Genomic DNA, 27272 nt, shown 5'->3' on the forward strand with positions numbered 1-27272 from the left:
TGGATCCGCTGCAACACCGGGCTCCACACCTGCACTTCCCATCACGTATGCATTTTTAGGATAAGCACTCTGGTCTAAATTTGCATTAGACAGGCAATCAGAACAGCAACCAAACCGTAGATGTGGTGCGTTTATTGTAGTCACCATCCCTTCCCAAAATAATTGGGGTAATTTTCCAAAGCCCAGCTCTGAACTCCCACGAAAGCCCAGGAAATTCCAGTTTTGCTCTCAGCAATAACAGCGACCCCTCCAAAACCTGCAAGGGGCCCAGATATAGAGGCACCTTTATGGCCAGTCAGTCTTTTCCTCTAAACTGGAACGAGCATGGAAGGAGGCTCAGGCTCAGCTTTATTTCTATGGAAAGCCATGCGGAGGTTTTCTCCCTTATCCTGTCTCCGCAGACGCCTCTGCAGGCACAGCCCGTGCCGTTCGCATCCTCCCACCACCAAGAACGGGAGCCTTGGTGCCCCTGCATGTAGGATCGGGGTGGGGGGGACAAAAACCGGGCAGGTAAAAGCAGCAGGGGCCTGAGAAACATCCAGAAAAACAGTGCAGCAGCTACCACACATGCTCAATAGCCACTTCCGTAGCTGAAAAAAAAAGAAAAAAAAAAAAAAAAGAGGATTTCATTCCGAGCGATGTGCCTGGCAGCTCGCAGGCAGTCATCCTGCAAGCGCTGAGCCACTCAGAGCGGAGGGGAGGGCAGAGATTATAAATAGAGGCTCCGAAGCCAGCCCCCTGCCTGCACCGCTGCCAGCCGCAGGCAGGAGGTCCCCCCCAGCCCTCACCCCACATGCAGCTCGTGCGTCACCAGCAGCTGGGCGATGGCTGCGGGGACCCCGCCGCCGTCCCTCCCTGCCGGCCGCAGGGGCTGGAGGAGATGCCCGAAGGCTCCGTCCTCCCCGTGCCCCCCTCCGGAGCGAACGCCCCAAAATATCCCCGAAACATCGGGCAGGGAAGTGCACGCGGATGTAAATAGCGGGCTCCCGGGAAGGCTGGGTGTGGATCGGGGTTGATCAGCACAAACAGATTTACTGCAGAGAGGCTCCCGTTTAAATTATTCAGAGTATTCCCGGTGGTACTTGCTGCCTTATATAATTTCCCATGCCTTCCGCGTGCGCTAAATGTTAATTTTACTAGGGAAATGGATGATACTTTCTCTTGGAAGCCTCGCTGCAAAAGAACACCTACACATCAGAGGTTTATATAAAACCACCCCGAAGTTTAACTTGATGTAATGCTTTCTGAGAAGTTCAGTCTAATCTTCTGGATAGAGTTAAAGTAAGGAGCAGGAAGAAAAGGCGTGTAACAGTTACATAAAATGCCACCTGCCCTTGCAGCACAGCACATGCCCCGACATCACAGCAGCTTTCGGGAGCACGGTTTGTAACGCAAGGCCAGGGATGGCTCCTTCTGCGTGAGGAAGCAGCTCTGAACTCCAGCAACCCTCCACCAGTCACACCAGTAAGCACGGGGTCAGGACTTCCACTGACACACCACAGCCATACAGAGAGGCAGGTGTGTGGAGCCGTACACACACGGACACAGGTGGTGTTTTCTGGACTGCCAAATCAATCAGAAGGGCCACCCTCGTGACGTTAATTGCGATAATGGCAATTCTGAGGGATGCCCCTGCAGCAGGTGATGCCAGCCTCCAGCCCGTGTGCGCGGCGCCGTGTGCTCAGCCATGTCCCACGACTCCCTCCTATGGATGTCTCAGGCAATTAGCGCAACCCAGCGCTCCCAGCTTAACGAGAGCAGCTACAGCTCGGGAGCAAGGGCTGAGGATTTGCACGCTGAAAGGTCCAACACCCAGCTCCCGCTGCCAGGGGCACCGTCTCTGCACGAGCCGGCAGGATAGCCCAGAGGCAGGCGGCAGCACGGGGGTTTCAGCTCCGGTTCCCTGCTCTGCTGTAGATCCCCTGCACGAATTAACACCTTACGCTGCAGCAGCCCCTCGGACATGCAGAGGCATCTGTGCTTTCCTGACACCAGCTCCACCTTCCACGAATGGCAAAAACAAAGCTCTCACAACCCCGAGACAGTCCCACGAGTGATCCGCCGCAGCGGGCTGAGCTCGGGGATTTGCCGCGAGCACCGCAGCTCTGCCGGGCCCAGAAACCACGCTCAGCAGCCAGCCAACAGAGAGCAAGTTTTTGGTGAATCCGTGAAAGTTTCCAACAGATCCTGGGGCTGCTCGTGGTGCCGAGTGGGGATATAGCGATGGGGGAGTCGCTCTGGACCAGGGGCAATCAGCTGCTGGCCACCTTCGGTCCTGAGCAGCTCCAGCTCCTTCTGCCGTGCTCCCGTGTGGAGCACAAGCCACATCTCAGACCTACAGGGCACCAGGAAAGTGCTTTCGAACTTTTTGTTTGAGCCCAGGAATACTGCCCATGAGGAGGAATGAGCAGCAGTGCTACCCGGGGATGTGTGGGCAGGGGATGTGCAGCTGCTCCTCTGCCGGGCACGTCCTGGCTGCTGCCCGCCTTGCCAGGCTCCGGGCTGGGGTTTGAGGCATCGGCTCTATCAGAGATTATGCAAGGACCATCAAATGCACGCGGGTTTTCTAAATCTAGCCAGGAACTAGTTCAGGGCTTCAGAGATTAAGGGCTAGTGGGATTACGATTTGCTAAACTTCCCCAGAAGGATGATTTTCTTCAATACGATTATCTGCACAGATGTGGGCTCGCGGTGCTGATGCTGGAAGCTAACGTTGCACTTTCCAGTTGCCTGCTGTTCCTTGCCTGCCCACTCCATCTTTCAAACGCAAAGTTTCCTCACTGTCCACATCAGTTTGGGACTTTCTTCCATTAACTTCTCTCTTCTGCCCTTCTTACCTTTCCTTTTGCTCTACCTACCTCCCTTAAAAGTTTCCACTTCACCTCCCCCTCCGTCCCACAGCAGCTCCAGTGTCCTCTACCAGAGAGAGGAACACGAAGCAAGGTGGTGAGGTGACAGCAACAGCTCAGCCTCGGCCAGCCTCTTCCCTGTGAACTGCATGAGATGCTTTAGCAAATTCACAGCATAGCTAGACAAGCAAAGGATTCATTTAGAGAACTAACATCAAATGCAATTATAGAAAGACAAAGGGGAAAGAAGGAGAAGGAGAGGGGGGCAAGGATAAGATGATGATCTCAAAAGCTGCAAGGCAGAAATAGACTTCAGAGGGAGAACTGCTGAGGAGAAGGCTGAGATGAGAGCCTGCAAAGCAGTGGAAGGGGAGAGAAGGCAGATGGGGAACGCAGCAGAGCACGACCCATGAAGCAAGCCGCTCTTGCAGCAAGGCTGAGAGTGCAGGAAAAAGCACAAGGTACATTTCTAAGCCCACTTCTGCAATGTTTGGAGAGCGCCGTGCACTGCTGGAGGTTGACTTGGCTGTGCTGCTTAACCTGCATGAGCGCCTGGCCAAGAGCGCTACACAAAGCTCAGGGGCTACGGGGATGGACCTGAGTGTCTCCGGGTCACCGCTCCCAGTATTTCATGAAACCAAAAACCAAGAATTTCACCTCAAGATGGGAAGCACCACTCTGAACTTCAGAGGTCACCCCTTGGTAGATGCGCTACATACACAAACGTACAGAGCCCAGGCCAGCTGCAGCAGAGGAACTCTTTCCCATTCTTCGCCTGTTCTAATTTTATCTCAGCAAACGAGAAGTGTTATGCAACACAGTGATGTCCCCAGTGCAGAGATCAATTTATTTCTGACCATTTCGTTTAATACAAAGAGCCAGACAACCACCACAGGAAGCCCAAGGAGGTTGCGAGGTGCTTGTGCAGCAGCCCTCTTAAAAACCGACCACGTTCCAGGTGCAGGAGTCTCAACGCAAAGGGCAGCAGGGACATGTCAGACACTAACCTGCTGGCCTTGGACCACTTCTGGAGACCTCAGTTAATGCTGGTTCCTCCTGCAAACGGATCCAGCATCTCAGCAGGTTGTGCCCTGTTGAATTAAATCACTTGCACGATGCTGGGAGGGGGAGATAAAGCTGAAGCCATGTCACTGGGGTCTGACCAGGTGCCCAGAGGCTTCTTGCAGGGCACCCTGAGGGGGTGTCACCTGCATGCCGGCACGGTGACGGCGCACACAGAGCTGCAAGGCTCTGCCCAGAATTTGGTGTGCCAAAATGAGGAGCCACGTGCTGATATCACCAGGTTTCACAGCGTTTGTAACACTACACAAATCCAAGCTCAGATGGCATGGGGAGAGCACCCGGCCGGGGGGTTGATTCCATTGGGCTTGTCAGGATACCACTGAGAAAAAGGAAACTTCTATTTTTAAGTTTATGTGAACTTAAAGCATTAAGAAAGACTAAAATCTCATGCCCCTGGCAATCGTGTTGTTTTCCCTTCTACGTACATCTGCTCCACATCCCAGCTGGAACTGTAGAGACATCTTCAGACTCTCAGTTTGGGAAAAGAAAAAAAAAAAAAGCTTCAAATCCAGCAGAAATCAGACAAGGTAACATCAATTACCCTGGTCACAGAAAAAGACTGCAGGGGCTGAGAAAGTTCAGTTTAGAAGCTGACCCATCAACGTCCAGACGTTCGTTGTAACCTTACATAAGCTCTCTTTTGTCTGAAAAACTGGCCCCGAAACATGCATAGACATTTACTTCTTAAGTTTACATCTCAGGCTTAGGGGCTTGCACTTGAGCTTGGGAATAAGACCAAAAAGCCCAAAGCCCAACCTCCAGAAAAACCCAAGACAAGTCCCTTCCTTCCACTGCTCCCCCCCAGGCGTGCTTACGGGAACTCCAGCGCTTCTGAAATTAAATTGTGGAGGTCTTCACAACCACACACCCCTGGACAAAGTGGTAAGTGAAAAAAAAAGCCATCACCCACGAGCAACTACGGCACTAAACCCAGGGTCAGTGTCCCCGATGCAGTCCCCGAGCAACCCTGCTGCACAGAAGCAGAGAAGAGAAAGCTCTTCACCAGGAGGATCAAAGGGTGTATGGCAGTTTTGACACAACCCAGGAAGATCCTTTGAAACCCAACATGCCGCATTTCCTACACAGTTAAAAAGCAACCCTAAAAGAGTATTTCCACCTGCCCGAGCCTGCGGAGGTCCAGCAATTAGCAGTGCAAGAGCGAGATGCTGGGCAGCACGGAAACGGCACGACCCACAAGGCACACGCTAGCAGCCCTGTCAGAAACGGTGTGGGCCAAGGGGCAGAAGAGAAAAGGAAGTTTCCAGCTCTATTTTTCTGCCTGACCTTGCAGAAAACGTAGGTTTAATGAGCAGCAGCATTCCTGCACGAGGGCTCGCTGCTCTCTGTGGATCAGACCATCACCTTGGCGCACCACGAGAAACACAAAGGCTTACAAACCTGGGAGCCCTGACGCAGTGCTTGCTGGTGGGGCTTCGACTTCTTTCTGCTGCTCAGTCAGCCAGAGCCTATTCTGAGGGAAACAGCAAGTTTTCCGCCGTGTGTAATTAGGGAAGCAGAGCCCAGGCACGATGCTCTGACTTACTGAGGGTCACGACACGGCGCTGTGGCAGGCAGGAGCAGAAGGCACGGCCCTGCTTCAGGCAAGAAGGGTAAGGAAGGGAAGAAGTCACCTCCAGCTCCTTGCAGCCCTCCTCAAACCCCTTCTGCCACTCTGGCAGTTTTAGCTGCCCTGGATTGCTCCTTGTCAAGATATTGAGGAAAGAAAAAAAACATCTGATTAAGAGGCTGACCCACGGGTCTCATGTTCTTCACACAAATTAACCTAGAGCTTGAGACTTACTTTATATAAATCATTTTCTCCGTCTCTCTGCTTCCCCCCCAAAAAGGAGAGGGAATAGCCTATTGAACCTCACGTAATGAAGAAAACAACGCAAGACAACCTAACGAAGTCGGAATTCCAGCAGGATCTCCGTAGGTACAGGAATAGAACACGAAACACTCCTTGTTATCACCCATAATATCAGCATCAAAAGAGAAAAAGAGATGTCCGGAAAGGTGCAGTCTGATTTACCGCACGCCCAACGTTATCTCGGGTTAAACCCAAGGAATCCTGTAGCATGGCAGCCAGCTGAACAAAAAGCACTTCTGCATCCAAACCCAACCCTGGGGGCTCAGGGGGAGATAACCAGAGCTCCGGAGCAACAGGCACTGGGGATTTCACAGCCTGGAACTACTGCCCGGCACCACACCTCTGCCATCCTCCAGCAACATTCCTCCTTCCCCGGCCACGTTACATAATAGGGAGCGTTATTTATTTATTTCTTGATAAGATGCCTTTTCATAACAATAGGAACTATTGGAGACTGAGATAACTTGATGAATTTTTCCTATTATCTAAGAGCTTAGTCACTCAGGGAATTAGTCATGTTCAAAATAACAGCCCGGCTCAAAGAGATTCAGAGCAACCGTTCTGGAGCAGAAGCAGCTAATGTCATAAATACATTAAGATGTTAGCTTGAAGCATTTCGGAGATTTTTCAAGAAGTCTTTAAAAAAGAAGAAAAAAAAAAAAAGAAAAAACTCTCTGCCCGAACACAAGGCAATCGGGTTCTCAGCAGTTCAAAACCCACCGGGTTTTACCAAGCGTGCTGTGCTGCAGCACCGAAACCTCGAAGCAGGAGGGACAGGGGGACTCGGTGGCTTTGCAGTGAGCGCATCCTGCCTGATGCGATACCAAATCCCGTTTTGTATTTCTGCGGTACCCTCCAAGCAATGGTCTCGAAGGGTTTTCCAGACATCCCCGGTGAATCGTGGAGGTATCCCAGGAGGCAGGGAAGTTATCGTCACGCCTGTTCCCCAGCAGGTAGGCAGCGGGGCACGGAGCCACGGTTTGCTCGTGGGACTAGGGCCAGGCCTCCCCCTCGCCAGCCCTGGGACTGACACAAGGGCACACAGCAGCATAAACTGGTATTTATCCAAGTGGTTTTATTTTGTGTAGCATCTCCTCCTTCTTAACCTGGACGTTTACTGTGCACTCTTACAGCGATGCCAGTGGGGGGCTTCACAGACAGATTGTAGAAGCCCAGAACTGGAAGTGAACGGTAAAACAGAACAGAAACCACACCGGAGAGAAAAAATCCCCCCGAGAAATGCACTTGGTAGCACGGACAGAAGCCTTTGGGAGCTATATGACATTGCAGCACGTGCAGAGCTCTCGCAACCCAAATACCAACCTTCGGTGACAACAGATCCCAGGATGAGTGGGACGAAACTTTCCAAAAGCCACTCTTGTAGGAACGGCCCCGCTTGCTTAGGCTGCAGAGTGCAGCGATGACCGACCAGACAGCTCCCCTCCACCTCTGGGGGAGCGCAGGGTGCTCTGGGCCTCCCAGGCCCCACTCTTTGCCAGTGCCTGGACACGGAAAGACCCTTTCCCCATCCCATGCCAGCCTGGCTTCCCCCTCCCCACTGCATTTGCTTATCCAGGGTTTCAAAACTGAAAATCCAACCCAAACTGCTTTCTTGCCCTTCTCTTCTCCCGACTTCACACTGAGCTTTTCGGGATTATGGAATGCAGAGAGTCTTTCTGCTTTAAATATGCTTCGATTTGCAGCCTGGCAAGTGGAGAAGAATCAGTAATGAAAAATGGAAGGAAGTTTTCTGCCTGCTGACCTGCCCTGTGCACGGACATCGTCACAGCTCCTGGCATTTGGTGCCTTTATGCGCTGAAATCTTCCTCAATGTTGTGGTGATTTCCAGTAGCTTACTTTCTGCTTCTGACAGCGATGTAAAATTTCAACCACAAATTGATTTTAAACGTTTGACCAACATGCACTGGAAAAATAGGGCTGTACGTGGCTGAAAAAGAACAGAGCAGGATGCTACGCACTGAAGCTAATGGCTGCGCTCACTTGGACTTTCACAGGCACAACATTAAGTACAGATTTAGACTCTATGTGTGGAAGTAAAAATGAAGAGGCAGGCTCGTTTTTCCTTTAATAAACACAAAGGCTTGGGGAAAAAAGCTCTGTCCTTATCAGATTAAAAAACCCTATTCCAGAAAAGGCTGTGTTGTGGCGTGATTTAAACCAACTCGTTTCATTATCATGCCCGATCAATATTCTCTGTGCAGACCTACCCGAAGCATCACCACGCTTGCAATGCTGATCAGATGTGGAGATTTATTCTCATCACTACCAGTGACAATTAGTTTCATCTTTCAGGGTTAAAAACAGATACTAGCGGAGTTTAGCAACTTAGTACCAATGAAGCATGTAAAATACCCTCATGGGATGCTAGCATAATTGGCAAAAGATTAATTGTTTAAAAAACGGAAAGCAGCACATGCAAAGGAGAAAAAAGGAAGCCCCGACAGCTTAATATTATGGAATAATAGCTAGGTTTGAGGGGCTAATTTAGAAATAAAGAACCACCTGCCATGAGAACAAAAGGTACTATCGCTTGTAAAATATAGTGACATGCTTCTTAGAGATGACTAAGAGAGAGGGTCCGACTCTTTAACCCAAGCAGGGCTGAGGGACAGCAAGCAGCCCTCCAGGAGCCCCGTGCAAAATCTACCTTCAGAGCACCGTGCCCGAGCAGAGCCAAGCCCAGGGGTGCTATCCAAAATAAATGCCTATTGCTGCTCTTTCAGAGACGTACATAAGATAACAAAGGGGGAAAAGACAATCCAAAAAACGTATTCAGAGGCTCGGAGCTCAAGAAAATTGGCCCGGTGTTCTCTCGAGGGAAGGGCAGGGCTCCTGCCATATGGCAGGCAGCCTGGTGCGTGCGAGCGGGCCGGCCGACCTTCGCTGGGGAGCAACAGGAGCAAAACCACTTCGCATTTCTACTGCCCGTTTCAGCCAGGAGACCGAGATGGTAACGCTCACACTGACTCGGGGAGATGCAGCTACTTCTAGCGTGGGACGCCTGGTTTGTTTAGCAGAGCACACCAATACAATCCAGCAAAAAGTGCTCTGAAAAGCAGAGGGACTCACCAATGGTAACAGCAAGGAAAATTTGACATTGATGGAACGGAACTACCTGCGCTGGCACGTGGCCAGGACACCTGGTCCAGCCCTCCTGGCCTTGGAAAAAAAAAAAAAAAAAAAAAGAGCAGAGTTTGGGTGGACCAAACGTCACAGCAGGACCCTGGGCTTGCAGCACAGCCAGGCTCTTTGCCCCCTGCATCCCCTGGGCTGCAGTGAGCGGGCTCTCCGCTCGGAAGCTGCTGCAGAGAGCTCTGCTGGATTCACCTCACGTGCTGCCGTTCTCTGCTTTGTGATCCGTTGTTTTTTTTTTTTCCTTAATTTCAGATGATAAAGAGATACACGGAGAATCTTCAAATACTGCTGAGGTTGTAAAACTGGCACGCAAAATGCAGAAGCCACGGCCCTCTCTCTTTTATTTTTCCCTTGGTAGATGGAGCAGCGTTGGGAAATTCCTGGGCAGAACCTGCCTCAAAATCAATCCCCAGCGTTTGACTGCCCCCCTCCCTCCAAAAAAAAAAAAATAGATTTAAATTACAGGCTATTCAGCAAGCACTACAATTTCTGTCTAACAGAAGGCAAAGATTAGTCTGATCAGAACAAAATAACAAGGTTTCCCTCATTGCCATCAACAAGAAAGGAAGCTGGAAAGATAAAGAGGGCAAGAAAGTGTCAAGTGTGGTGCTGTCGGCCGGGAACCGCATCGCATCCCCTCCCCTCTCCGCCAGAGCTCAGCAGTCACCCGGGGGGAAAGGGAAAAGGATGAAAGAGCCCCGTCCAGCTTCTCCACCACCACTTTTCTTTCAGCGTGGTAATCTCTGAAAATGTAAATCAGCAAATGGGCGAGAGGCGATCTGTGTTGCTTGGACACCGGCGAAGAGGGGAAAAGTGCTAGGCTGGCACACGTGTGGGGAGGTGTGGGCGCGCACGGAACAAAAAGCCTGGGTGCCTGCAGGGTGGGAGCGGGCAGCAAAACCCCCCCAGCTCCTGCTGGGTGCCAGACGAGCCTTAAATAGGACCCTGACAAATTTGCTGGCTGCCGCAGGCTGCTGTCAGCACCCCCACACTCCGCTTCCAGTGCTGGCACCAGGAGCACAAAGCGCTGGGCTCCTCTCGAAGTGCCTCGGAGGGGATGGAGGGGCAGGAGCGAGCCGCAGGGGGCTCCCAGAGGAGAGACCCAGCAGGGATTGCTGTGCTGGCTCCAAACCCAGCCCTGCTGCCAGCAGCAGCCACCGGCTGACACCAGCAGGGCCAGTGCCACCAGTGGCCATGGGACGAGCCCACGGGGGTGTCCTGCAGCTCCCTGGGGGCAGCGAGCACCCAGGGGAGGACGAAACAAAGCAACAAAATCCCACAAAACCCAGCCCAGCGCAGGGAACGGGAAGCAGGGGAAATGCTGCTGCGATGCCGAGCGGTACGAGGATGAGGGGAGGACCCCAAGAACAGCCGCAGCTCTTTGCGGGGAACTTTCTGAATGAGGAGACCCTCGCCGAGGTGGGGGAATCGCCCCAGCTCCCCTCCCGGCAGATACAGCCCCTGGGGGCCGTGCTGGAGGCACGGCGAGGGCATCTGCAAAGCAGCAAGGTCTTTTCTTTCCCTCTCTGTCACCGCTTGAACCGCTCTCCCCGAGCCTCATCCCTTCGGAGGAGCGTTTGGCAGCCCGATGCGAGCCAGGCAGGGATGCTCCGGCGTGGCAGCACCCAGCCTCCCCCCGCGCCGCAACTCATCATCCGCAGCAGGGGCAGAGCTGACAGGTCCCAGCGGTGGCTGCCAGCCGGCGTCCCCGGGCCGGTGCTCCTCTCCTCGCAGTCCTCTCCCCGGCTCTGGCACCGCACACAGGCGCCTGGCAAACCCTCTGCTCTCCCCCCGGCAAGCCCCCGACCCACGCTGCCCAAACCCACCTCCCCAAACCCCTGCCGAGCGCCTCTCCCCCCCTCCCACGCCCCCGGCGAACGCACACCCTCCTTCCTCCCTTCTCATCCCATCTTCTGCTCGGCTGTTTGGTGCCACCGAGTCCATAAAATGGCTACAGGGGGATCGACGCTTTCAAAGACGGGGAGCAAAGGAGGAGCCGGGAGAGAGGACGGCGGCTGCTTTCCCCTTCAAAGTACTGCAACGAGAGGAAAAGAGAAAGACGTAGCTACCTGAACTCACCATTCCTGAGCCATCCCTTAGCCACTGCATCTTGCTTCTGATGATGTCCTTATTATCAGGGAGGGGAAAGAAAAAAAAAAAAAATCCCTACTGCCTGGCGAGAGCTGGCAGGAAAAAAAAAAAAAAAAAAAAAAAGAAGCCCCCCACCCCCACCCTAGCCTGAAGCCTTCAGTCAGCCATCCCTCAGCCTGGCAATCCCGTGCCTGTCGGGAGCACGTTATTAGCAGCCTCCTCACTACCTGGGCTCCGAGTTATTTCTTTCAGCCACAAGACCGAGGGATTTGAGGGGAGGGGGCCGTCCTTTTTGCTGCCTTGCCGTGCTTTGCAACTCCGCGGGAGGGGAGGGCAGGGAGGGGAAGGGCCCCCGCATCAACTTCGTGAGGGTCCCCGTGCCACCCGGTGCCCTGCCCTCCTCCTGCTGCTGCTATGGGGTCTCGGACCCGTGGAGCCCACGTGTCTCCGTGCCCAGCAAGGGGCTGGGGGCTTTGCTGACATCCCAAGGGCAGCGAGCTCTCACTCTGCTCCGTGTGCAGGGCAAGTCCCTTCCCACCCCAGCGAAACCTCACCGCCCGGTGAAGGGCTTTCCCCTTCTTGCACCTGGGTTAAAACCTCCCGGTCCCTTTTTCCTGACTTTTCGGTCAGAGCGAGGGAACGACAGCCCCCCCCCGTGCTGTTGGGAAGAAAGAAAAGACGCTCGTGGAAGTGTTCGTCGCCAGCACAGCCACCCACCGAGCCGGGGAGCTGAGCTGGGTCTGTCTGGCACTGCCGGAAAGAGGCGTTGGTGGTGTGTTGGGCTGGCACTGCCGGCTGAGGCAGGACCGAACCCTCCCGGTTCCTCCCGACAGGACATTCACATCAGCATCGCTCTCCCCACATCGCAGAGGACACACGGAGATCAAAAAGGGTCAGCCAAGGCTGTGCAAAGAGGCTGCTGCGCCGTGGCCACAGCCCCTTGCCCGACAGCCCCGGGAAGGAGCAGAGCATCCCAAGGGCTGCCACCCACCTGAGTGCCATAAAGCCGGCCCAGCAACACTCCTGACATCTCTCCGGCACCTGAAGAAGCCTGCAGCTAGCCCCAAGGGCATGGGAGGGCAGATAAAGTCACGGAGACTACGTGGGTTCCTGCTCTGGGTACCCCGCATCCACGCGCAGGACAGAGCAAAACGTGTTGGGGAGCTGCAGCCTCCCCCATCACACCCGCAGAGGATTTAGGGTTGTTTGCAGGGTTATGGTGTGTTGTGTTTGTTTTTTTTTTACTGTGTGCTCCTGCCTCAAGGGCAGAAGGGCATTTGAATCTCCCGGTCCTGACCTCTAGAGGAGTCAACATTTTTCCTGCAGCTGAAGATTTTGAGTCCGGGCACCACACGCGGCTCCACGTGACTGCCACTTTCTGCTAGCCCCGCGCCAGAGCCGAGGTGTCTTCACTTATTTATTTAAGCAAGCCAGAACAAAAGCACAGGCAAGAGCAAGGGGATGCTGCCCAGCATCTCGGTGCCACTCGGGCCCCACGGAGCCTGCTCCAGTTCCATCAAGCCACATCCCATCACCTCCCACAGCCGCTGGCAGCCGTCATCATTCCCGGAGATGGACGGCAAAAAGTCAGGAGGCAACCGCTTAGAGATGCCCCAACTCCAGAATGCTGCCTACGTTAAGTAACAGAAAAGCCGGGAAAATTATTTATACAAAAAGGGGTCTGGTCTTAAAAATCCATCTCCAAAATCTTTCTGGAAGGGATGTCCAATTCCCTGCTGAATACAGCGGTGGCCACATCGTTGTGCAGCCCAGGTTCTCACAAAACCCTGGGATATGGCACCTGTTTGCGATGTCATTCTGATCCACTGCAATGTCACCACCGATTCAAAAGGGTTGGGGAGAGCTGGGATGGACGAACTGACAGGCAGACATGTCCCGAATGCAGGGGCATTGCCTCCTCCAGAAATTGGACTGAAAATAAAAGCAATGGTTGGGTTACCTGTCACTGAAGGGTAAACGCTTCTCCTACAAGGAAGGACCAGAAGAGAGACCTGCAGCACTGTCAAGCACACACACGAATAACACAGGACCCCCCGAAGCACAAAATCACCTTAAAACCACACCGAAGGGTACCGGTAACCGCTGACTGCAGGCACAGGGACACCCAGCTTCACCCTGACAGTGCCAACGGGGGCAGCACTCGTCTGGCGCGTCCCATCGCGTCGCTCTAATTGGCGAAGTGGATCTGGGGGAGGTCGATTTGTGTGGAGGCTTCTTGCACACCCGCAGAAATCACACCGCTTTCTCTCCTCCCGCTGTCAGCTGTTGATTAGGCCCATCAATAAGGCTAATATTCCTCTGCTTCGCTTCCTAGCCCTTGGCTATGCTAAGCAGATTTGGGAAGTAAACCAAAGGTTGCCAGGTTAATTCTCCATCCCTGTGAAGGTGACGAGAGGCAGTGCGAAGCAGAGATTAGCCAAATCCCTGAATCGGCATCCATCTGCAAACAAATCCAACCTTGCCCAGACCGGCAGGGCAGCAATTCTCTGCTGCACAAAAACCCCAAAGAACCCGGTTGGGCTTCCTCCACCACAAACACACCCTCATCGCCTCCATCTCCATGAAACGGCCAGGCAGCAGGCAGGGTCCCACCCCAGGGGACACACGGGTAGGAGAAGAGTCACCCGCCAGCTTTTCTGCACCCCTGCAGCAGGGAAAGAGACCTGCCCTTTGGGAGAAGCTGGGGAAAAGGCCTCACAGTTTGGCTCCTCTGCCAGGCATTGGAGCAGGGATGCTCCAACATGAGCACGCTGCAGGCAGCCCCACGGGCAAACAGCAGAGATTTCGTGTTTCAGACGAGGCACTGGAGTCACACACAGCACCACGGAGCGGTGCTGCGGACCCTGTGCTGGGTATAAAACCCCCACCGCTAAGGGGAAACAGAGGCCACCTCCAGCGTGCAGTGTTTGGGCACTGCAAGTTTGTGCACTGCTTCCCTCCCCGTGATGTAGCCCACAAAAACATCATTCCTGCTGCCAAGAGTAAGCAGCTCAGTGCTGCTTGGATTCGAGGAGCAGAGCAGGTCCTCGGTTTGTCTTGGGGATTGTTCCAGCAGACAAACCCCGTAAGAACTCAAACATTTCTCATTAATAACACCATGTCCCATTCGTTCTCGGAAGAACCGGTCACATTTTAGCTGCCACAGCCCCCAGACATCTCTGTCCCTAGAACCTGCCCATAACACATTGCATCTCGGGTGAGCAGAGCTGTGAAGGCACGGACAAAGTTTACCTGGAAACTGCTCTGCAGCAGGAGTTGTGGCTGATGTCAGTACTGTAATTATCAGATTAATGCCACTTTTCCGTGTGCAACTTCTTTCTCTTAATTACTTGCAGCTGGAGAGACTGACTCAAAAGCAAAGCAAACGGCTACGAGCAGGAGGATGCTCACTACCACATCACGCTGCTGAAAAAGCACAAAGGAATCTCCAGCCCTGTACCTCATCTCATACGCTTGGAGCTGTGCAGCCAAGACACAAAAATCTTTAATGGCATCCCCACTGCACTCTGCTGCCCGACCCGCCTCGTGCAGCCACTCGCCCTGCCCTCCCTCCCCATTTACTGCCACGCTGCAGCACCACGGGGCAGCTCCGGGGTCAGGTCCCCATCCTGAGACTGCGGGGATCCCAAACTGGGGGATCATTTCCTTGAGTGGTGAAGGAAGGACAGCAGCAGCACAGGATTTCACCTGCCTCTGATCTCTTTTTTCATCACTACGCTCTCTCACTGCCAAAATCCCCCGTGGATGGTTCAAGGCTGCCGTCCTTTACCCACACCACAAGAACACTGCTATGAACTGCTCGCTGGGTACGGAAACCTTCAGCGATGCCCCTCTCCTTCCCCAGCTCTTGCCTTTACGAGGGGATTTCCCCTGCTGTCTTTTGACCCCTCTTCTCCCCTGCAATGCTCACTGCAGGCACGGGAGCACATCCCCGGTCCCCCAGCCAGCGGCTCCCCATGGAGCTGCGCCCCCCGGATCGCCTCCATCGAGTGGGAGCCTGGCAGCTCCGTGGAGAGCCCTTCTCACAACGGGCATCGCATCGCTGCGGCGGGCAGATGTTCTTCATTACCTACCAGAGAGCACAAATAGGTTCTCGCAGCCATTGTCTCTACTGAACTGCAAAGAAAAGGCACCAAGTCCTACAGGTTAATTAATGAGAAGGGAGGGGAGTTTGTCTAACCTCTGCGAGGAATTAGCAAGCCTGGCTTTATAAACCAATCAGCCGCACTGCACAGCTATGAAATAAGCATCTTCCTTCAGGAAAAAGAAAAAAAAACCACAAACCCTATGGAATACTTTCATAATGGCCCAGTGCTTCTCAGATTAGCAGAGCAATAACGCAGCGCTTCAGGCTCTTGCAAAGTATTATTATTTATGGTACATTACAAGGTAGATTGTTTGTTCTTTAATAGGAGATGACATATTCAGAAGCCCCAGATACGTGTCCTCCTGAACCAACTCTGACACAAAGACAGTCTTAGTCATAAATTAAAGGATGTGAACAAGTGCAGGAAAATAATTTGCTCTGATGTAATCGATCGGGATCTTGCTGTTTGCCAGAGAAAAAAGAAAAAGATTTCCATCTCCCCACTGCAGCTGCAAACCAGGTGTACGAGGAGCTCCCCTGACTTGCCCAAGGTTATATACATCGAAACAGTGGCACGGATGGACAGGGGAGCCCAAGCTTGGCAGTATTTCTCTGCTCTGAAGCCACTTCTCCAGTTCAGAGCACTACATGTGAAATATACTACGTGTGCTATATATATGCTATATACTTAAGTAGATACATAGCGTATATATATATACACACATATTTGCTATATACTTGGCACAAACTAGAGTTATTTCTAATTTATGTGTTTGGTGCTGTTATTTGGTACGTTATATTTAGCACTTACAGAGCAAACAGGCTCCAGTCTAGCTCCACACAGGGTGCTCCCATGGCAAAGGAGGTAAATGACCAAACGGGCACGGCCACGCCATCCGGACACTCTCCCCAAAAAGCTTCTGGTTTGGAGAGGACAAAACCAGCCTAGAGCTCTTATAAAAGCCATAGCGAAAAACCACGGTTTGGAAACCTGTTAAAAATAAACACATAAAATAAAGGAAATGCCTTTTTTTTTGAGTGAACCACGCAGCCCAGAGGCCAGGATCCCCCTTCCCAGGCGCAGATGCTCCAGCCAACGCGGTCCCGTGCCAAGCACCTTGTTTACTATTCCCGTTCCCTCCTCACCCCCGTCTGACTGACAAGACGACTCATGCCTCAGCCCATTTGATTTGCTAATATCTTTCAACTTCTTCCAACAGTGGCATTTTTAAAACTCCCACACCTGCTTTAATTAAACCGTGGCAGCCTGTTTCCAAGGCCCGCGCTCTGTCGCTAAGGTCTCTGCTTCAGAGGTGAAAATTAATAACCTGCAGTCAAATTAAACTCAGAGAGTGACGAGGAAAGCACCCCGGTTCAGATCCCCAAGCCCGTTAAAAGTCTCTCCAGCATCCAAGCCTTCTTTATGTCCATCTGTTACCAGCGCTGCCCTACTTCTGCTTATTCAGGGAAAATCCTACGGAGATTAAAAAAGGGAATAAAACTAAATTTGAAACAGAAAGGGCTTTACAAGTAGCACAATGCACGTCTATAAATTCATTTAGTTTGTGTACTTAGAGAAAGATCCGCAGCCAAAAAAAGGTGTTTTTTTCTTTTTAAAGCGAATGAGAGCTTAGCAGTACAATTCACAAGATCTACAGGGAACCGCTGCCCAAAATCCCCTAGCCACGACCTTCAAGGCCCGAAGGGACCGAGGAAGCCACACACACCCCCCCTGCTCCTTCCTCAGCCCCATGGCAGGACCCAGGGCCAAGTGCCCAGCACCCCCGGCATGGCCATGCCTCCTGCCCCGAATGCGCGCAGCCCTCCCTGGTCTCACATCACACCGAGCTCCTGCCTGCCCCCCTCAAACCCCGTGGGGATCCCGCTGGAGCTGGGTGATTTCAGAGCACACACCCCAGCCTGGTCCTACACCCACAGATACATACTGACCCCTGGGACGGGCAGCTTTTCCCCTTTTTTCCTGCAGCAGCAGCAACCACGGCGGTGGGATGGTTGGGAACGATCTGGGCATGGCACAGAGCTCTGCTGGCCTCCAGGGGAGCACAGCCTGACTGTCAGTGTTACAGCTCGGCTCTCAATAAAAAAAGCTATGGCAGAAGGCAAGTAGGTTGGTCTCCCACGTCCTCACATCACCATCAGGCAGGTGAAGGCTTAATGAGCAGGTCACATTTATAAGGTGGTGGCCACAGTTCATCAAAATGCACAGAGGAACGTGGAGGAGCCTTTCGCATTCGCTCCTTGTTCCTCTAGCTCAATTATTTAACGCAAGCTGCGACCCGCGGCCCCAGACGAGGGCTTTAAGCACCTCGGATCACAGCCACGTTTCGATGGCTTCAATTAGTCTGAGTTTCAAGTGCTTGGGGAGAGACCCTTCCCCAAGCAAGGTGTGCAGAGAGGCGCACAGGGAGGGCTCCCAGAGCCCAGCCCTACAAGTCCGGGCTGTCCAGCAACAGCCAGGACAACAAGGAGAGCGTTGAGCTTTCTCTCTCCCACGGTGTGCATTTGTGGTATTTCCATGCCTACTTTTCTAACGGACCTGGGTCAGGTCGGTCTCAAGGTTTCCAGTGCCTCCCCACACTCCTCCCTTTGTTTTCTCGTGCCTGCCATCAGCTGCACCGGCCAGGGAGCAGCTGGGCAAGCAAAACAGGCAGGGAAAGGAGCAGCTGGGACCAGCCCCAACGTCACCCGGAGAACTTCTTGTGCTGGAGCATCATCTGCAGCTCCCATCAGCAGAAGGAAACCTCTTTGTTCAGTCCCTCTATTAACCACTGACTTTCAGAGCTGGGATAATTGCACAAAGAGGCACTCTTCTTCGATACTTCAGGCTGCTGCAGCACCACGAAGTTTCTCTCCCAAGCCAGCACTGCCCTGAATCGCCCACAGAAGTTAAATCAAAGAAAGGCAAAGAGATTTCTTCCCCACCTGCCATCTGCAAAGGCATGGAAATTCACCTGATAAACAGAACCACATGCTTTCATCGTAGGCTACTTTTCAAGATCCCTTCAAGTCTCACAGCTCCCTCATCAGCCTTTCACTAACACAGACAGTCCACAGCCTTCCCCACCAAGCTCAATCCACAAAGGAGCGTTTTAATCTTGTTTCATTTTGAAAAACATTCGCAATTCACTTTCTGACACTCCTTTTCTTTGAGCTACCATCCCTGTTCCCCTCCCTAAACCTACAATCCTCGCTGGTGTCCTTTGAAATTGTTAAAACTCATCTGCCTACAACAATTACCAACTCACTGCTTTAATTTCAAATGAGATGAGATCCCTCTCGGGCTTGTTTTTATTAGTGCAGAGGAAACAGGCCATAGGCTCAAAGAGTCTCTGGCTTGCCAGGAAGAAAGCGGTAGGAAGGGGCATCGCCCTCCCGCTGTTCCCATGTCTTTCATTTCTGCATTGCCACACCACGTTACGCGGTACCAGTGCAGCGAGGTGTGCAGTAACACGAGGGGACAGGCAGATCCAGGAGGAGCCAAAGGTTTCCCCTTGAAGTCATTTCACAGCAGGGATGCTCAACAGCAAATACAGGGTGTAAAACACGGACGAGGATCATCTAACATCTTCCAGAGCACTTACAATTTTAGGTCGCAGACCAGCTGAAGTCTACAGAGGTCAAATCTCAGGAGCACTTATAAAACCACGGTCAAATAAATAAAGGGGTTAAAACCAGCTACAGCGCTGGCTGGAAAGCCTTTCTGGAGAAAAGCAATTCCTTTATTAAATGTATATCCCCACATGCACACGAGGCCATAAATATGTAACATTCTCTCCCTCTAGTGGCTGGAGGCTTGGAAATAAAGGGGATGGAAAATGACCTTGCAATTCCAGGAGAAAAATGGAGTTGGTCCCAGTGTGTCTATCCCCTAAACCCTGCAGGGAGCCAGCCATCACCCTGGCAGGTACTAAGCCTGCGACAGGGCTGAGGCATTGCGTCCTCTGCAGCAGCACTCTGCAGAGCGGGATGCAGCGAGCTGCTAGCTCCAGTTCAGCTCATTTTCACCAGCCACCTGCAGGTTCTTGAGCTAGAGCCACTGACCTACCTGCTTTGCCTGTGTGCATTTGGTTTTCGATGCTCCGTTGTATGAGACTCGTGCTTGTTAGCGCACCGTGGCCAAGAACACGTAAGAGCCGCGCTGTGCTTATCCTCACCGTATCATCCAGCCCGTCTGCCAGGTCTGCTCGCACCTTCCCACCGTCGGCATGCTTGGAGGAGAGCACGAGGCGTAAAAAGCTCACCCGGGGATGGTCTGACAGCACAAAGAGAGCAGCAGCAGCACAAACCAAGACGGTATCATACGCAAAGCTCCCCAATGAACTGTTTCTGAATGCTTTCCTCTTACTGTTAGCACTGCTCAAGGGTTTTAAAAGATCACAAAATACCAAACTCCACAATACACCCCAGGTTCCCAGATTTATGTACGCAGCTTCTCCAGTTGGTTGAGTGCTGGGACTTGCTTTCACATAAGCCTTCTGCTGCTCTACCCATCGTGTAAGGGGTACCAGCGTGGTCCAACCTCCACTTTGAAGAAACGTGGCATTGTTCAGAAGGGCAGCATTCTTGGAAGGCGGCGTGGCACCACCAGGTCACGACAGCTCCCCTCCCCAGCTGCAATATAATGCTACCAGTTCATTTATTTTAGTTAAAAAAAGTCGCACTCGGTATCAGACATCATTACCTCAGCACAAAATGAGTGTGTGTGGGTATGAGTGCTGGATGAATATTCTTGACAACAACAGCAAAAATGTTCTTATAAAAACCTGGGGGAAAAGGAAGAAAGAGGTGGGGGCTGCTATCCAAGAGAGTTGGTGGGTTTGACTCAAAGATGACACTTACAAATACTCTTTGCAGTTTTCTCAGGCTGGCGTTCCCATCACAAGCATGTCTGAGCCTTTCCAACTCCCCTGGGAAGAGACGGTGAGCTGAAGGTCTCAACTCTGCACTGATTTGCACACCCAGGAAAAAATATCCTGGAGGGACACCTGTTTTGAACTGGGAAGGGTTAAGAGAGCTGCCCACAAGCCCTCTGGCCATTAGAGCTCAGAGACTTTTCTCCCCTTTTCACTTCTGTGACAAGCCTGGAAAGGCAGAGACCAGCCTCATTGTATGACCATAACCACTTACATGCTGCTCTTTTCTTCTTTCTTTTTTTTTTTTAATGTAAATTTTTTATTTTTTAAATTTTTTTTAATTTAAAATATTTATTTAAAAAAAAAAAAAGCATACTACATACACCCAAGCAGATGCCTGTAAGAACCGAGGCAGGCAGATGTTAAAAACCACGTTTCTGCCAAAATCCCAGGAAGCTGCCCCATGCGTTTCTTGCATTGCCTTCCCAGCTACTCCTGATTCAAGAGAGCCAGGCCCACACTTTGCCTTCCAAAACTGTCCTTTGCCGTTTGGTGCTTTGCTTGGCAGTGAGGCTTATAATTCAGTCCCAAATGCTCCCCAGCATCACTGCTGAGTACGAGGGATTATGCAGAGGTAAAGACTTCAGGCACCCATGTGGTGTGAAGTCAGAACACCATCTCCTGCCTTCTGGAGTGCTAAATATACCAATATTTTACTACATACTTGCCTGCTTAGCTATCTCAAGAGCAGTCTGTATCAGTCCCTAAAGAAGGCAGTTTGCTATTTATATATAATGTGCTTAGCAATTTTTGTCACTAAAGCTCCATAGATATATTATGCATGGGGCTTTTCATCCTTATAAACTTCAACACGGGAAAAATCTGTGCTATAAACTAAGCTTCACAGGTTCTTGGAAAGGAACCTTGTCAGGCGGGATGAGTGTCCTAACACCTCCGAGAGCGTAATTCTTGTAAACTAAGGATTTTAACAATGCTTAGAACATGGCATGAGAAATAAGTTAGACTGCATGGCAATTTTCAATGGCTGCCTGTCTATCTATGGGAACGGTAGATGTTTGTTTCACCCTAGATTTACACAAAATAAAGAGGAATATAAAGTTCCTCACGAAAGAAGCAGGCAAGATTACTCGCATAAGCCAGGTAAGACTGCAAGATCATCTTTTCAAATTGCTCCCCAAATCTACTGCTTCTGGAAACACATCAAGCACTGCCTGACGTGGCTGAAGACAATCAAGGAGAGTTTTCAGAATCTCAGCTGTGAAAAACAAGACAGAATCAAAGGTGCAATGCTAAAATAAATGCTGGGCGTGTGGCCCTTGCTTGCTTAACCTCTCAGCCAGATGGGACCTATAGCGGCGTTTGGAGTGCATGAAGCACCACAGAGCAAACCAGAGGTACCAGCAGCTACAAATGAAGCCAGAAAACTCCTCGAGTACACTCAACCAAGGAGTCTGGATCTAGCTGGGGTATTTTATTTTATTTTTGGAAGGGGGCGGATTTAAAGCGTACAGGATTGCTTATAAAACAACATTTTTCTTTATCAAGCTATGTTGTAAAAACATAAAAATAACCTTTTGGGGACAGCAACCTAACTGCAAAAGCATCGCAGAAGCATTTTTGTGTAGCGTGAAAAGATATGAAATGCATATTCTTAAAAAGAAACGCGTGGCTTATGTTTTACTCCGCTTCCACTGTGCAGCCGTATGTTGGCTGCTGGGTTCTATTAATAAACTCAGAGCTCTGCCATTATCCCACTTTGTGTCTGGATAAGCACGACCGATGCGCAATTTCGGGCACATAAATACTTAATGCTGATACCTTCGGTGGATAACGATGCTCAGATGTCAGCTCTGCCATAAAGAGAAGCCGATTCAGCCTCCTGCAAACTGCTCCGTTAGGAGCACGCTGATCCCATCCGATTCACAAACAAGAACGGGGAGGGCTTCCTCTGCACCTCCGAAGGACAAACATCCAGATTGGGTCTGTAATATCCACACGTGTGAGCACAGCCAAGCTGGCTGCAACTGTGTAGAAACACTGCAGTCTCAGTGAAGGTCCCGTGCCACGGCTGGCAGAGCCTTGCTTCCCTTCAATAAAACTACCCCCGGTGACACAAGGGGTGCCCGAGCCTTTCCTGGACGAAGGACACGGAATAATTTTGATTTCCCTCTGTTCCCTCCACAAATGACAACCCGCTTGCTCTCATCAGCAGGGGCAGAACACTGTCAGCACGGCTTTCCATCACATTGCCCATGACCAACTGGCATGACTTCATCCTAGACAAGACCCAAAGGTTACCTTCTACAAGGAGATAAATTTTGTTTAATCCAAAGAGGAGAGAGTGAGTTAACCTTCCCAACTCAAAATAAAGCAGATGGTTTCTTGCCATGATCTCAGTGCACCTCAGCTCTAACCAATACCCAGCTTGATTTGGTTACATGTCCTCCAAACCATTTCCCCATTTTTCTGAGCCAGTAAAACTTTACCAGAAACCAAGAAATAAAAACTGGTTTTCAGCAAGGATTCCCAAAACTGCTGCTCATTAGAGAACGTCTCTGTTAGTAATTTACTTTGATGCCTACAGTTCCAGCTGGAAACCAGAAAAAACATTTTGCTGAGAACCTCAGCAACAGGAAAGTCACATTTTCAGGAGGGATTTAGCACTTAGTGATCATTCATCAGGAGTCGTCTCTTTTTCTCCAAAGTCCCCAGTAGTAATCTAGATTTTCCCCTCTGAGGTTTTAAAGGAAAACAATGGGAAACCTCTTTCAGAAATCAATTAACTCCACAAAAATCAATTAACTCCGCAAAACCAAAGAACAGAATGAGCACTTCTTGCCCTGTGTGCATCACGTTCAGAATAGCAAGCCTGCCTGCGACATACGAGGCACTGCAGTGTTTCTCCATCTTGCTGGTCTGCTGGTGCTCCGTTCAGAGCTCACACTCTCCTTTCTTTACTCAATACCCAGGCTCTGTTTTCCAATGCTACATAAACCTCCCAGCACCATTTTGGCCCTGGTGGATATGAAAACTGCATGAAAAGAGAAAATGGCTCGTTACAATTCCCACCCCAAGCTTTTTTTCTTCTCCAATTTCTTGAATTTCAGTGTTATTTTTAACACCTAATAACAGCTCTGGTCCCCATCCTGGATGGAGCCAACTCCCGCACTACGCCAGGCGCTCCCTGCTCCCATTGACTTCAAGCCTACGTAAAACAGACCGAGTGAGCTCTAGCGGCTCTTAAATATTCACTTTTATTGTAATATTCTTAATCCTGAATCTTGTAAGACCTGGAATCATTTCACACTCATTTACAAGAATTATACACAATGCTCACTTTCTCCTGCCCTGACGCGGAGCTCGCTGTCGCAGGCACCCATTATCTGACAGCCCCCAGGAACGCCGCACAAAGCATTAAGCCCCAAGTCAGGAACACTCAAGTGCACAATGTACCGCAGCCATCACGGAGCTGATCAGAAAATTGGGGCTTCTGCACAAAATGCTTGCAGATATTAAAGCAGGCTCTGGTTGTATAGGGTTGGTTTTTTGGGTTTTGTTGTGTGGGGGCTTTTTTTTTGTTTTTTTTAAACTTTTTTTTTAAACAAGCATTCTGAAGAAACTTTTCAGTTTCATCTAAAACCTGAAAGCTGCATCTCAGCAGAGACACTTCTTATAGTTCAGAGCCTTAAATTCATCTGATTTCGTATTTAAGCCCTCACCCTCAGAACGGAGGAGAAAACAAGACAGCAAACACCACCCAGATCAGTTGCAAACCCAGTTTTCTGACCACAACCCACAATCTCCATGGCAAATATTCAAGCAGCCCTGAACAAAACTGTTCAGAGCATGGGGCTGGGAGCACGCTGCTCCATCGCTCCTGGGCTAGTAATGATGAGCAAACAGTAGGGCACCAACAGGGAGGTGTCCTGTTGGATGCTGCGGTCCTCCTGGCTCCAAAAGGAGCAAAATAAAGCAATTCCATGACTACCTGTGTCATGCCAAAGGAAGGCAGGGAAAGTATCTCCAAACAGCGCGTTTAAAGGCATTGCTTTGTCTTTTTAACGCCTCCCTTCCTGTCACTTCCACCAGCACCCATCCCAGTGCCTCCCAGCACCAAGGGCTGCCGATGGTTTTCAGAGCCCAGCGAGCAGGGCCAGCATCATTTCACCTGGAAACGAGGACATTCAATTGGATTTTTGTTTTTTTTCCAGCTTCTTAGAAATAGTCAGGGGGGACCTAATATTAGCTCTTCCAGGAATAGTTATGTGGCTAAAAAGAGAACAAAGGTGATAAAATAGACTGTCTGCAGCAGCTGTAGAAGAGGTTTTATTCCTCCAGCCTGTCTGTTGTTATCCCCAGGAGCTTCTGCCTTTCGTTGTCACTTGATGGAAGACCTGGATAAAACTCTTGGGTCAGCTCTGTGACACCCAGCTGTCAGGGGGACAGGATTAAATGCCCATCTGCCACAGCTGACCACAAATATATGGAAGGTGATAAGGAAGGAGGAACCTCTGGGCAGCTCGAGCAGCTCCCCCTGCCTGCTGTATTAAGGAGCATACCCCACAGAGGGCGAACCACAACGTGATGCACTTTGCGTTCCCTTGAGAAGGGCTTTAGAGAACTGAACACACCGATGGGGAGGTGCTATCAAAGGGACAAGGGGGGCTTTGACCCCCATCTGGAGCGGGACCCCGAACTGCAGCCTCACCCCCGTGCAGCCAGGGTGTGCTTGCCACGCGTGGCTCCCCCAGGACCAAGCGAATTCCATCCCTTCTGGGCAAGGATATTCCCAATCTCTTCCAAAGAAAATACCTGCCTCTCATTTTTTAAGTGATAAATCACCTGAGGGTTAAATGCTCACCCTTTGGTCACCCTGGCCAGGCGACGAACACCTTACCTGCAACAAATGGGAGTGAGGTGGGTGCACTCCTGCCTTGCTAAAGCCCTGCTAAAACTAAGGTAGAGCATCAAAAGCCCTGAGTTAAATCCTCCTGGAAGTCTTGCTTTCAGCGGGTTGGGAAACAGTGGGGAACTGCATTATTTGTTTCCATTTTCACGACTGCATTCTGCCTTTTTGGGCCTCCACCAGGCCTGGTTTTAATGGCTTGCAAATTATACACAGGAACAGTCATAAACTGTACTGAAGTACCAAAGGACTTTTCCCCCCCCGCCCCTCCGAAACAAAAGCTTGACATGGTGCCGCCCTATTAAGCCTATCATGAATGTGCCTGCTTGGGTGACTGTAATTACAGGAATTTAGTGGGGCCTTTTGTTTTGCTCTACAGTGAAAAAAAAATAAAATAGGGAGCTGGAGGAAACGGGAAAAAAAAAAAAAAAAAAAAAGACCAGTGGACACAAAGAAGTTTTCCAGGAACCACATGAGGGCGGATGAAGGATTGCTGTTTGCAGAAACAGGAGTTCTGGACGGGGCAGGCAGAAAGGAAAAACAGCACCAGGGCTATGGGAGGATGCCAGGGAACCCCGTGTCCTGGAGCCTTTTAGTGGTGCAACTTGCTTCTCGCTCCGAAGGCACGGCCAGATCCCACAAACAGACCCAGCCCCTAAATACCTGTGCCACAACAGCCTCTGGGTGCCGTGCATTTGGGGCCAGGGCAGGCTCCGGAACCCAGCCCGAAGGGGGACGGGCCTTTGGCTTTGCTCTTTTTTCCTCCTGCACGCAGCACCGTTGTGTAACGGGAGCACGCAGATCTTCCCAGATGAGCCCCAAAACTCAAAAGCCGGCTCCTGTCCCAATTTCGGCATAATTACCACACGCAGACAGGGAAGTCTGCCCCCACGAATACAAAAGCTAATCGCTATTACAGAATAAAGCAGCTTCTTGAGATGTCATTTTTCCTCACTGATTCGGACAGCTGAGAGTAAATAACGGGTTGTCACTGCTGTCTTTTCCTCGCAGTGGGAGCAGGCCTGGAAATCCCTCAAGGAGAGTGGAAATCGGGTCCTGGGATGACGGGATGTTGAGCCCAGCTCAAGACACAGCGCACCCAAAAGTCACAGGTGGATCAAATGCCCGTCCTCACCTCCTCGGTGTGGAGCAGCAGCAGTCAGCACACGCCACCACGAGTGAAAACGGAGGCAGAGGAGCAGGGGCTGAGAGACATGAGCCAAACTCAACACAACAGCTCCAGCCCAAGGGACAGGTTTTACAAAAGAGCCCACGACACATATGCTCCTTTCCCTTCTGTTCAAAAAAAATAAAAAAAAAAGATGCAATTTGTCCTTTCGATGTTACAGTTTGGGGGTAGGTGGTGAGGACTGACTCAGCCTGGGATAAAACAGGGACAGGATAAAACACCTGCAGCAGGGACGGGATAAAACACCACTAAATGTCCTTTCCTCTAGACCCTTGGGAGAAATATTGCAACCAGAGACCCGAAGGACTACGAGAGCAGCCAAGGACCAACCTAGAGGGGCTCCTCCAGTGACAATTTGCTGCTTTGCCTCAAAAACACGAGCCCAAATCCTCCTGCCTGCAACGTCCCCCGGTGCTCTCTCCTCCCTGTGCCTTTGCTGCACTGCACAACCTGGAGCCCTGCATATTCAGGCGGTTCCAGAACGACCCAGGCTCTTCGCAGGGACCAAAACACGCGTCACCACATCTGCACATCAAAGACCTTGCAGCCACAGCATCTGCAGGGACGGGAGAGGGAACGAGCAAAACAGAGGTGACAGTGGGGACTGGTTTTTGCTCACAGGGAGCTCCCCGATGATTTTTTTATTATTATTCTTTGTCAGAGTGTATTTTAAGCTCTGGAAGGCTGCAGTTCCGCTGAGCTTTCATAATTCCTGCTCAGCACAAACCAGGCTTCACCAGCCCTCCTCCCTCCCTTTGCAACCCTGCCTAGGATCCAAACAAAGTGTCAGCTAGAGACGGATGTCAGACGGAGAGCTGCTGGCACAGAGGGGTTGTTTTTGCATTTTTGCTTTTCTACGTAAGTTTGCATTATCCACGGCGACTTGAATATTCAGATAGCTCAGATACCAGGAGCCAACGTGTCCAGTACGTGCTAAAAGAAGGCTGTCAGAAAAGAGAAGCCAGTTCCTTTCAAATGCCCTGAGATGCTCGAATTGTTTTTGCTTTTCCTGGGCAGCCACCTCCCTTTTTGTTCTCTTCTGATGCAGTTGCAGAGAATATTAGTTCAGGTGCTGATCTCACATCCAGACCCTCTCAGTCCGAACAGAGCCCTGCGGTCACCTGA

At 51.1% G+C, this 27272-nt stretch overlaps 1 protein-coding gene across 17 annotated transcripts in view; it reads right to left on the reverse strand.

Moving 5' to 3' along the window:
- The window catches only part of ARHGEF9 (Cdc42 guanine nucleotide exchange factor 9), a 171567-nt gene that overhangs the window by 102840 nt on the left and 41455 nt on the right, over positions 1-27272 (reverse strand). Inside the window, exon 1 of one of the 17 annotated variants that reach the window (XM_072042810.1) lies at positions 11038-11170. The exons of 15 other annotated variants lie outside the window; for them this stretch is intronic. In XM_072042810.1, coding sequence (XP_071898911.1) covers positions 11038-11067 — 30 coding nt within the window. In that variant the 5' untranslated portion in view covers positions 11068-11170. Of the gene's footprint in view, positions 1-11027; positions 11171-27272 lie in introns of those variants that run through there. One more of the 17 variants, XM_072042814.1, reaches the window with a different exon arrangement.

Source organism: Anas platyrhynchos, chromosome 10 (genome assembly GCF_047663525.1).
Source record: "Anas platyrhynchos isolate ZD024472 breed Pekin duck chromosome 10, IASCAAS_PekinDuck_T2T, whole genome shotgun sequence".
In the NCBI taxonomy this organism is placed as follows: domain Eukaryota; kingdom Metazoa; phylum Chordata; class Aves; order Anseriformes; family Anatidae; genus Anas; species Anas platyrhynchos.